The 12245-nt window shown below is 42.4% G+C and overlaps 1 protein-coding gene across 4 annotated transcripts in view; it reads right to left on the reverse strand.

Annotated features, from left to right (window-relative positions):
• The window catches only part of FBXL20 (F-box and leucine rich repeat protein 20), a 114366-nt gene that overhangs the window by 101287 nt on the left and 834 nt on the right, over positions 1 to 12245 (reverse strand). Inside the window, exon 1 of one of the 4 annotated variants that reach the window (XM_078374323.1) lies at positions 11870 to 12172. The exons of the other annotated variants lie outside the window; for them this stretch is intronic. Coding sequence (XP_078230449.1) covers positions 11870 to 11911 — 42 coding nt within the window. The 5' untranslated portion in view covers positions 11912 to 12172. Of the gene's footprint in view, positions 1 to 11869; positions 12173 to 12245 lie in introns of those variants that run through there. 4 annotated transcript variants of the gene reach the window in all.

Consider the following 12245-nt stretch of genomic DNA (forward strand, 5'->3'; position numbering starts at 1 on the left):
CCTCAGGTGATCCACCTGCCTTGGCCTTCCAAAGTGCTGGGATTACAGGGGTAAACTGCCATGCCTGGCCTTTTCTTGGTATTCTTTCTATGTTAAAAACTTATTTTAACCAGGCATGGTTGCTCACACCTGTAATCCCAGCACTTTTGGAGACTGAGGCAGGCAGATCGCTTAAACTCAGGAGTTCAAGACTAGCCTGGCCAATATGGCAAAATCCTGTCTCTACTAAAAATACAAAAAAACTAGCTGGGCATGGTGGCACACAACTGTAATTTCACCTACTCTGAGACACAAGAATCAATTGAGCCTGGGAGGTGGAGGTTGTAGTGAGCCAAGATTGTACTACTGCGCTCTAGCCTGGGCAACAGAGCAAGACCCTGTCATAAAAAAAAAAAAAAAAAAAAAGTTGCATTTTTTTCTTGTGCTTAAAATTAGATCTACATTTGGGAAGCTTCTTTTATATAAATATAACCCCAGTCAGCTGTGACAAAGACTACTGAATAACAATGATATTTCTTTTTTTTTTTTTTTTTGAGATGGAGTCTCACTCTGTTACCCAGGCTGGAGTGCAATGGCACAATCTCAGCTCATTGCAACCTCTGCCTCCCGGATTAAAGCGATTCTCCTGCCTCAGCCTTCTGAGTAGCTGGGATTATAGAAGCATGCCACCTTGCCTGGCTAATTTTTGTATTTTTAGTAGAGACAGGGTTTCACCATCTTGGCTGGTCTCGAACTCCTGACCTCGTGATCCACGCACCTCAGCCTCCCAAAGAGCTGGGATTACCTCGCCCGGCAATAATGAAGTTTCTCATCTTCCTACAGCCACTATTCATAATATACAAGGAATGTTATAGTATTAAAGAAAAAGTTTTAACCTGTCCTAGGAGAATTCCAAGATATATCAGGTTTCTTTTCTACAAGTGGGTAGAAAGTAGAATGTAGAAAGAAGCATTTCAGATTGCATTAAGTAACTGCAGAAGTAAGTTGTGATATGATTTTGTTAAACATGACCTTCTTTTCTTTACACGAAGGACATGCAAACAATATTCAAAAAGCTGATAAGGATGAATGTCAGGAAAGGGTATTAGCAATGCAGTGCTCTTTTTAAAAAACAAATGCATCTCTAATGTCTGTGTTTAATCACATCATTGCTTTATTTTCCCACAAATCAGAGAAGGAAGAATTACCTATTTATTAGGGGGTAAAAGCTGGCTGATCTAGTGTTTTAGATGTCAACTTAAAATCTGGTGCAACTTTGGGAGGCCGAGGTGGGTGGATCACGAGGTCAACGGATCGAGACCATCCTGGTCAACATGGTGAAACCCCGTCTCTACTAAAAATGCAAAAAATTAGCTGGGCATGGTGGCGCGTGCCTGTAATCCCAGCTACTCAGGAGGCTGAGGCAGGAGAATTGCCTGAACCCAGGAGGCGGAGGTTGCGGTGAGCCGAGACCGCGCCATTGCACTCCAGCCTGGGTAATAGGAGCGAAACTCCGTCTCAAAAAAAAAAAAAAAAAAAAATCTGGTGCAAGATTCTCATCTTGGGAGACATTTATTCACATTTGCCTAACAATGAGTACAATAATAGTTGCAGTATAAATTGCAGACTGAAATACTACTAAATTATTACTGTTCAACTAGATTAAAATGCATAGGCATTCCTGTTTAATATACCCAATATAAAAAACTGAATCAGGCTGAGCACAATGGCTTATGTCTATAAGCACTTTGGGAAGCCAAGGTGAATGGATTGCTTGAGCGCGGGAGTTCAAGACCAGCCTGGACAACATGGTGAAACCCCAACTCTACAATAAATACAAAAACTGGCCAGATGTGGTGGCTCACGCCTATAACCCCAGCACTTTGAGAGGCTGAGGCAGGTGGATCACCTGAGGTCATGAGTTTAAAGACAAACCTGACCAACTTGGTGAAATCCCCTCTCTACTAAAAATAGGAAAATTAGCCATGCATGGTGGCTGGCACCTGTAACCCCAGCTACTCAGGAGGCTGAGGCAGAGAAGTGTTTCAGGTGGAGGTTTCAGTAAGCTGAGATCTCGCCACTGCACTCCAGCCTGGGCGACAGAGCAAGGCTCCATCTCAAAAAAAAAAAAAAAAAAAAAGATGATTAGTTGCATTCTTCCCTCTATAAAAGAATTTTTCCATTTAAATAGTAAGTTCCTTTAAAGCATCTGAAATCTATTTGCAGCTGGGTGCAATGGCTCACTCCTGTAATGCTAGCACTTTGGGAGGCCAAAGCAGGAGGATCACTTGAGACTAGGAGTTGGAGACCAGTCCAGGCAACATAGTGAGACCCCCGTCTTTAAAAAAAAAATTTTTTTTTAGTAAGAAGAAAAAGAAACAAGCAGGAATCTAAAGCAGCATATACAACAGCATTACAAAGTCTAACTGGCTTTTCTTTAATAGCAGATAGAAGCAAAGAAACTTAAGAACACTGGCAATAAACTATCTAATCTCTCTCCAGAGAATCACAGAATTTCCATGCTAGAAGGAAATTTACAGTTGAAACAATGTAGGTTCAGAGAGGTAAGTTACCCAAGGTCCCAGACACCAGTAATACTAGAACTTCACTAGAATACGTATAATACACAAAAAACACACAAATATACAAATGTATATGAAGTCTAAGAGTACATTTTGTTTCATAGTTCAGAACTAATTCCCTTTGTAAAATCCTGATGACATCACCTTAAAGCTTTCATTGTCTCCTTATCCAAATTAATTTCAAAACAGTAACATTAAAAGATATAGATGATCTTGTTCAAAAAAAACAAGATGAAAAAACATTCTAACAGAGAACTCTGAAAAACCCTGCAGCTAAGATTATTTGCTACAAATTGCAAATCACTTCTTCATTTCTTTTTCTTTTCCCCAACCACCTCTAAAAAGGAAAAAAAGAAAATGGCCACAACAGTGGCTCATGCCTATAATCCCAGCACTTTGGGAGGCCAAGGCAAATGGATCACCTGAGGTCAGGAGTTTGAGACCAGCCTGGCCAACACGGTTAAACCCTGTATCTACTAAAACTCTAAAAATTAGCTCGGCATTGTGGCGCGGGCCTGTAGTCCCAGCTACTCGGGAGGCTGAGGCCCCAGAATAGCCTGACCCCAGGAGTAGGAGGCTGCATGGAGCAAAAGATGCACCCCAGCCTGGGCAACAGAGTGAGAGTCTGTCTCAAAAGAGGAAAAAAAAAAAAAGTACGACAGAAAGACAGAAAGAAAGGAAGGAAACTAAAAGGAAGGAAGGAAGCAAGCAAGCAAAAAACAATACTGGCTCTGTGTTACTAGTAATGAGTTGGCTCTGGCTTTTCTTAGACCTATACAGAAAGGATGACATATACAAAAAATGTTCCAATTTAAAAACCTGCCCTAATCTAAAAACTTTGGTCTTCTACTGGGAGTGCTGGCTCACGCCTGTAATCCCAGCATTTTGGGAGGCCAAGAGGGGCAGATCACCAGGTCAGGAGTTGGAGAGCAGCTTGACCAACATGGTGAAACCCTGTCTTTACTAAAAATACAAAAATTAGCCAGGCATGGTGGCACATGCCTGTAATCTCAGCTACTCAAGAGGCTGAGGCAGAAAATCACTTGAACCCGGGAGGCAGAGGTTGTAGTGAGCCAAGATCACGCCACTGCATTCCAGCCTGGGTGACAGAGCAAGACTCCATCTCAAAAAACAAAAAAAATTTAGTTTTCTTTTTGCCTGCCCTTCCTGCCACATAAAATTCCTCACTTTGCAGACAGGAAGGCAAACATGAAGCACCCAGAATAGCTATACCTATGGTATGTTATTATTACAAATTATAAGTAAAACTGAGGTTGGGCGAGGTGGCTCATGCCTACAATCCCAGCACTTTGGGAGGCCAAGTCGGGTGGATCACTTGAGGTCAGAAGTCTAAGACCAGCCTGACCAATGTGGTGAATCCCCATCTCCACTAAAAAATACAAAATTAGCCAAGCGTGGTGGCACATGCCTGTAATCCCAGCTACTTGGGAGGCTGGGACAGGAGAATCCTTTGAACCCAGAAGGCAGAGGCTGCAGTGAGTTCGAACCGTTGCACTCCAACCTGGACAACAAGAATGAAACTCCATCTCGAAAAAAAAAAAAAAAAGGCCGGGCATGGTAGCTCACACCTGTACTCCCAACACTTTGGGAGGCCAAGGCAGTCCGATCAACTGAGGTCAGGAATTTCAGACCAGCCTGGCAAACATGGCAAAACCCTGTCTCTACTAAAAATACAAACATTAGCTGGGTGTGGTGGCACACGCCTGTAATCCAGAGGAAGGCTGAGGCAGAAGAATCCTTTGAATCCGGGAGGCAGAGGTTGCAGAGAGTCGAAATCCAGCCATTGTACTCTAGCCTGGGCAAGAAGAGTGAAACTATCTCAGAAAAAAATAAATAAATAAATAAGCTGAGAATGCTTCCCCAGTTTTCACTTTGAAATGACTACAGAATTATCTCTGCCTACATTCTCCAATTGATCAGAAAGTCACACCAACAAACACCACGGTGGTGAGTACATTTGATCATGTTTGGACAGGCATTTTATGTATTTATTGCCAAACTTCACTTACATGTTGTTAGATATAATTTGTCTTAGCACCAAAGTAATGCCTAAAATCAACTTGTTACTCAATTTCGTGGAATTGCATTTCCTTTTTTGTTTCGACCAGAAACTCCTGGGAGCAACAACAAAATTGATAAATTCATTATATTTCTACCTGACCACAACTGTTAGATAAGAGGCTCATTAAAAGAGTATCATAAAATCAAGTTCGAGGATAAAAGATTAGAGAATAAGTAGGTTACTTACCTAGAGGTGTAACTTACATGCCTACTAGTTAATCTTTGCTGAATACCCAATAAAATCGCTATTTTAAGAGAGAGTCTTCAAACGATAATGCAAATTTGGTTTGGATTTATCATATTAAATACATATTTTTGTTGTATATAAAAGATGAATTGAGCACAAATATTACTGCATAGTTCAGTACTACCACCTATTGTTAGTAGCTGTCAAGTAAAAATGTTTTATGTATCTAATGGATCCAACTACATTAAGACATAAAACTGTAAAACCACAGTTGGATGCCTTTGCTTTTCTGAGTCAATATTTGTATGGGAGGGGTCTGACCTAAGAATTCACTAACTCTCGCTAGGTCTGGAAGATCAAGTAGGAAAACAGTGTAAAGACAGAACTATGTACAAGTAGCTAAATTTGGTCACTTTAAGGGCATTCTTTCTTCTCCCTCCCTCCTTTGGATTTTCCTGGTGTCACGGACTATTTTACTTTGAATATCTAAAAATACCCTTCCAAAAACCACAGTACTAGTTAGATTACTGAAAATTTGTTTTTTAAATGGAGTAAGCTCTGTCGCGTAGGCTGAAGTACAGTGGCACAATCTGAGCTCACTGCAACCTTCACCTCCTGGGTTCAAGCAATTCTGCCACCTCAGCCTTCTGAGTAGATGAAATTACAGGTGTTCACCACCATGCCCAGCTAATTTTTGTATTTTTAGTAGAGACAGGGTTTCACCATGTTGGCCAGGACTGGTCTTGAACTCCTGACCTCAAGTGATCTGCCCATCTCGGCCTTCCACAGTGCTGGGATTACAGCCTGAGACACTGCGCCCGGCCAGTTACTAAAATTTTTAATTCAGCTTCCAATATATTACCAGTTGGAAAACAGTAATCTAAGGAGCAGGAATGAGATCCTTGGCCTATAAGAAAGCACTTATAAATGTGCAAGAAAAATGAGATCAAGATTTGAAAACAGACAACTTTGAGAAGGAAAATAGATTTGTTAAAAACCATCATTAAAAAGCATCCATCAACACTAACCGTTAAAAGTGACAAATGACCTAAAACATAAGAAGATTTTTAAAGTGTGACCCTTGCTAGGCCAGGCGCAGTGGCTCAAACCTGTAATCCCAGCACTTGGGAGACCAAACCTGGCCAACAAGATAAAACCCCATCTCTACTAAAAATACAAAAATTAGCCAAGTGTGGTGGCAGGCACCTGTAGTCCCAACTACCAGGGAGGCTGAGCACCAGAATCGCTTGAACCCGGGAGGTAGAGGTTGCAGTGAGCTGCAATTTGCCACTGCGCTCCAGCCTGGACAACAGAGGGAGACTTGGTCTCAAAAAATCCATAAATAAGTAAAATAAATATATAAATGTGTGACTATTTCTAACAGAAATACTAATTTAATGAATGAAAATCTTCAACATAAAAGTAGATTACATCTAAAAATGTGGAACATAATGTTAATAATACATTTCATAAACTTTTTGTCAGGTGATTTACTTTTAATGACTCAATAGAAAACGGTAATTTGCAACGTAATGGTTTATCTTTGTTTCTCACGCACGTATTGATTTTTAAATAATGGAGCTACTATGTAAGTACATGATAGAATGTACCATGTTCCAAAAAGTAAAAAAAAGAGGCCAGGCACAGTGGCTCATACCTGTAATCCCAGCACTTTGGGAAACCAAGGAGGATGGATCAGTTGAGGTCAGAAGTTTGAGACCAGCCTGGCCAACAGAGCAAAACCCTGTCTCTACACAAAAATTAGCCAGGCGTGGTGGCTGACACCTGTAATCCCATCTACTCGGGAGCCTGAGGCAGTAGAATCACTTGAACCTGGGAGGTGGAGGTTGCAATGAGTCAAGATTGTGCCATTGCACTCCAACCTGGGCAACAAAAGTTAAACTCCATCTCAAAAATTTTTTTTTTTTTTTTTTTTTTTGAGACAGAGTTTCGCTCTTGTTACCCAGGCTGGAGTGCAATGGCGCGATCTCGGCTCACCGCAACCTCCGCCTCTTGAGTTCAAGCAATTCTCCTGCCTCAGCCTCCCAAGTAGCTGGGATTACAGGCACGTGCCACCATGCCCAGCTAATTTTTTGTATTTTTAGTAGAGACGGGGTTTCACCATGTTGACCAGGATGGTCTTGATCTCTTGGCCTCGTGATCCACCCGCCTCGGCCTCCCAAAGTGCTGGGATTACAGGCTTGAGCCACCGCGCCCAGCCCCTCAAAAATTTTTTTAAAAGGCCGGGCATGGTGGCTCACGCCTATAATCCCAGCACTTTGGGAGGCTGAGGCGAGCAGATCAGAGGTCAAGAGATTGAAGCCATCCTGGCCAACATGGTGAAACCCACATCTCTACTAAAATAACAAAATTAGCTGGGCATGGTGACACACACCTGTAGTCCCAGCTACTTGGGAAGCTGAGGCAGGAAATCTGCTTGAACCCAGGAGGTGGAGGTTGCAGTGAGCAGAGATCACACCACTGCACTCCAGCCTGGCAACAGAGTGAGACTCCATCTCAAAAAAAAAAATAACCAGTTACAAGTTAGTTCCTGGCAAAAATTAAGATTAACTAATATCCAGGTCTCTTCATTCAATGTAGTGTGCTCTTTTGGTCATGCTACATTTTAAGATTTTTGGTTTTTGTTTGTTTTGTTTGTTTGTTTGGGACAGAGTCTTACTCTGTCATCCAGTCTGGAGTACAGTGGAATGATCTTGGCTCACTGCAACCTCTGCTTCCCAGGTTCAAGTGATTCTTGTGCCTCAGCTTCGGGAGTAGCTGGGACTACAGGCACACGCCACCACATCTGACTAATTTTTGTATTTTTAGTAGAGATGGGGTTTCACCATGTTGGCCAGGCTGGTGTCCAACTCGTGATCTCAGGTGATCTGCCCGCCTTGACCTCCCAAAATTTGGGGATTATAGGTGTGAGTCACCATGTCCAGGCAAATTTTCATTACTTTGTTTAAAATGAAGCAAGTAGGCAAACAAATATTGAATGCTCGTGTTACAGGTTGAATATTACAGATTTCTAAGAAAGTCAGTGAGGTATAATGAAAAAGAATAATGAACATAGATTCAAAATACCCAAATTGGAGCATATCATTTTCTAACTTATGGGTCCTTATCTCTAGGCACTGTTAACTGTGAAATGATATCTGAATGTCAGTTAATGTTACCACTATGATTCTTTTTTAATGTTAGGCTTTTTAATAAACCCATTAATACAGAATTTTGCTCCAACAATACTACATCCTCAAAATGAACCTACTAAGACTATGACAAAATGGAGAGGCTTAACTAAAATAAATCTAAGCTTGGACTCAAGGGCTAGCCTACATATTTAAACACTAATCTCACTAAGTGTTAAGATAATGTCAGTTATGGCACTTAAAATGAAGGTGGCCAGGTGTGGTGATCACACCTGTAACTCTGACACTTTGGGTGGCCAGTGAGACGATAGCTTGAGCCCAAGAGTAACAAATACAAAAATAAAATATACTGGATGAACTGCAGAAAAGGTCGTTTCCAAAAATTTTAGACTTTTTGCTAGTTATGCTAAAAACAAAGCAGGATGACGGTGAAGTAAAAAAAAAAAAATGCAGAAATCCTGGCTCCCCCACTTACTAGCTGTGCAATCTGAACACCTTACTTAATCTCTCAGGCCTCCACTTTCCTCAAATGTAAAACAGAATCATAAAACTAGAAGGAACAGAGGTAAAACATTGACTCGACGTCTAGATGCAGGAAGTATTCAATAACCATCATTAAATTTGAAAGAAAATTACTAAAATTTGCTGCAAAGTTCACTATAAATATCATAAAAAATCTGAATAGTAAATTTTAATTAAGTGACTAACAGAATTCAGCACATACTATGTTAACCTACAAGGGTTATTAATGTATATATTTAATGCCAAGGTGACAGAGCAAGGAACAATATGAATTCCCACATCTCTCAATATCTTAGAGACTGTTTATTCAGTAGTCATCTACTTTGGCTATTGTAAAGGATGCTATGCATCTGGCTAACAGGTACTCTCCCTCAGTTTCAACTTAAACATTTTTTTTTTCTAGAGCTCTAACCCAGAGAGGTAGATTTAAAGTGTGTGGCCTCCAGTTACAACATATAAAAGCATACCTATAAAAGGATTTAAATGAATCAACTATCTAAAAATCGTAAGTTTCAGTTACCTTATCCAACAAAAATATCTTTTACAGCCACAATTTGAAATTAGCTATTATGTGATATAAAGATTTCATGCATCCAAAAAAATTCTCAATAAGAGATCTGCTATCTGCTTAGTTGTAAAATTATTTTGTTTTTTGTTTTTTTGTGAGACAGTCTCACTCTGTTGCCCAGTGGCACAATCTCAGCTCACTGCAACATCTGCCTCCCGGGTTCAGGCAATTCTCCTGCCTCAACCTCCTGAGTAGCTGAAATTACAGGTGCGAGCCACCACGCCCAGCTAATTTTTATATTTTTAGTAGAGATGGGGTTTCACTATGTTGGTCAGGCTGGTCTCGAACTTCTAACCTTGTGATCCACCCACCCGTCTTGGCCTCCCAAAGTGCTGGGATTACAGGCGTGAGCCACCATGCCCAGCCAAATTATCACTTCTTTTAAGAAGCAGACTGTAATCTTGAGGATTTAGAAAAATCATCTGATGTAAACGTTTAGATCTGCTTTATTTGCCTATCTTTCATTGATGGAAAGTAAACATTTAAAATATTTTCAACAAATTAGCAGTAAGTTTACTACCTCCTAAGAAGCCAATTTACTAATTGTTCTCACTACTTGTAAATTAGGTCCACAAAGAGGTAAATGGTTTCAAGAACGCTCATTTAACTTCATTAACACATATCATTTCTAGCCATTCTTATCTGTTTTCTGGCATGGAACACTTCACATCATACTAAGGGAAGAGCTTTTAGTTTATAAAACACTTTAATCATGAAACTGTCCAAGAAGGAGTTCCCCCCTTAATATTTTTTCAACCTTCTCAGATCATATTTAGAAAGCTTTAGTTGCCAGCTACATCACAGTCAAGTTAAAAAGAAACCTCTTGGCCGGGCGCGGTGGCTCAAGCCTGTAATCCCAGCACTTTGGGAGGCCGAGGCGGGTGGATCACGAGGTCGGCAGATCGAGACCATCCTGGTCAACATGGTGAAACCCCATCTCTACTAAAAATTACAAAAAATTAGCTGGGCACGGTGGCATGTGCCTGTAATCCCAGCCACTCAGGAGGCTGAGGCAGGAGAATTGCCTGAACCCAGGGGGCGGAGGTTGCGGTGAGCCGAGATCGCGCCATTACACTCCAGCCTGGGTAACAAGAGCGAAACTCCGTCTCAAAAAAAAAAAAAAAAAAAAAAAAAGAAACCTCTTAATAAAGCAACAAATTTTCTTAGTATTTTATTACAGTATGTCACCACTACAGAGAGACTGTAAATTAAAATATAAAAGATTATAAAAATAGAAAATAGCAACGTCATTTTAAAGCACCTACAAGAGAATACTTTTCAACAATTATTCAACCTAAAATGAATAGCAAACTGATAAAGATATAATTTCACAGGCAAAAGACTGTCCCCAACTCAAATCTTCAGAATCTGGAACTCCGTTTCATGATTTTTAAAGTAGTACTGAATATGCAACCATCATAAATTAACCTTTTGGGGTTCTGTACATTAGAGCCATCCAATGTCCTATTAAACACCAAACAATATCTATCATAGTATTTTCTTCTCGTGATCAAGTTAAATACTAAACCTCTAAGAAGGCCAATTCTTCGATTTTCTCCACTCCTCGAGTGCAACAATAACATTGTAGCTCTGAACTTAAACTCATCCCGAACACTTAATATCTTGATCTTCATGGATCAATTCAAATCATTTTCCCGTTCTAAGAAGAAGAAATTAAGGTGGCACAAAAGGAGTAATGAAATTAAAAAAAAAAAAAAAAAAAAGAATCCAGGAATAAACTGATGACCCTTAAAATTTTTCACTCCCTGTACCCTGTTAGTCGAGTTTCTTAACTTTTTTCTTGCCGTCTTACAATTTCGTCTTTCAAATGGAGATGCAGAAAAACACCGAGTGAGATTGTCCACCGAGCTGTGAGTGATACCAGGTCAGCCTGGTTCTCTGCCAGAAAAGACCAGGTGACATTTACTCTTCCCGTAGAAGTTGCTTTCTCTTGTCCCCTCAAAGAACCTTCCAGCATACTGTTATACTATTGTAATTCACCAGTAGTTACAATACTTTGCTTCCCAATGGAATGTCTTTCCTGCATGGTGACTACTCTCTACAGACGCTTTCAAGACCGTCCACTCCTCAATTCCAAGACTGTAAACCTCCCTCGCTAGAGGAGAAAAAGTTCCTAAAAGACAGACCGGAATGGATTTGCTGAACTTTCGTCCCAATCTCAAAGCATGTAGACATCCAAGGGTTCCCAGAAACAATGAGCTACAAAAGTACAGACTAAACGGGAAAGAAGAGGAAGTATCAGAACAATACCCAAACCAAACACAGCACCGAAAACCCGTGGTAGCCTCTATCATCCCAGTCTACCGCCCCCACTTCCCTCGTTGCACCAAGGTCTCAAACTCGGAGAAATGGCCCCCAGCCTCTAATTTCCTCCCTCAACAGACAACAAACGCCTCGCGAAGAAGGTGGCAGCGAGAAAAGCAGCAGGCTCTTGCTGACCGGAGCCGTGATGCTTTTTCTGTTGGGTAGAAGGCGGCAAGCCAAGGGTTGTATAAAGAATGAAAAGCTGAGCGATCCTGGGGGATGGGGGGAATTAGGGCGCCCGAGCTAATCCCCCGCCGTGGCCCGCTGGTGGGAAGAGACGGGGGGCGAACCGGCGACGGGGCGCCGGGCTGCGCTGGGCTTTCAGGTCGCGAGAAAGGGGAGCCGAGTCTGGCAGCCCCGCCGGTGGGTGGGTGGCGGCGCCCGCCAGGGAAGATACTCCGTGCGGAGCGGACGCTTCGGGATGAGAGAGCGCGACCCGCCCTCCTCACGCCGCCCGAGCTCAAGCTCACACCTCAAACCTGCTCTTGGTCACTCCGTTCACGTCTCTCCTCATGGGGCCGGCGGGTGCGGCCCGGGCCGGGCGCTGCGGCGAGCGGAGTGCACAGACCGGGGGCCCAGGACAGGCCCGGGAGTTCCGGGACGGGGACCAGGAGGCGGAGGGGCGAAGTCGGGGCCGTGGGACGGGAACGAAAGACTTCTCGGCTCCGACGGGGCCTTCACCACCTCCCGCGGCGCCAGCGGCCGCGACAACTGCTAGTCGCTAGCTCGGCTCTCTCCACAGCCTCAACTTCAACCCAAAACAAAAACACTCCCCACCTGCCAGCAACGCCGCTGCTCATTGGGCAGAGCCGCCCGGGCCTCTGAGAGCCTGGGAGGGGGGAGGGGCG

The sequence above is a fragment of the Callithrix jacchus genome, chromosome 5 (assembly GCF_049354715.1).
Source record: "Callithrix jacchus isolate 240 chromosome 5, calJac240_pri, whole genome shotgun sequence".
NCBI lineage: Eukaryota > Metazoa > Chordata > Mammalia > Primates > Cebidae > Callithrix > Callithrix jacchus.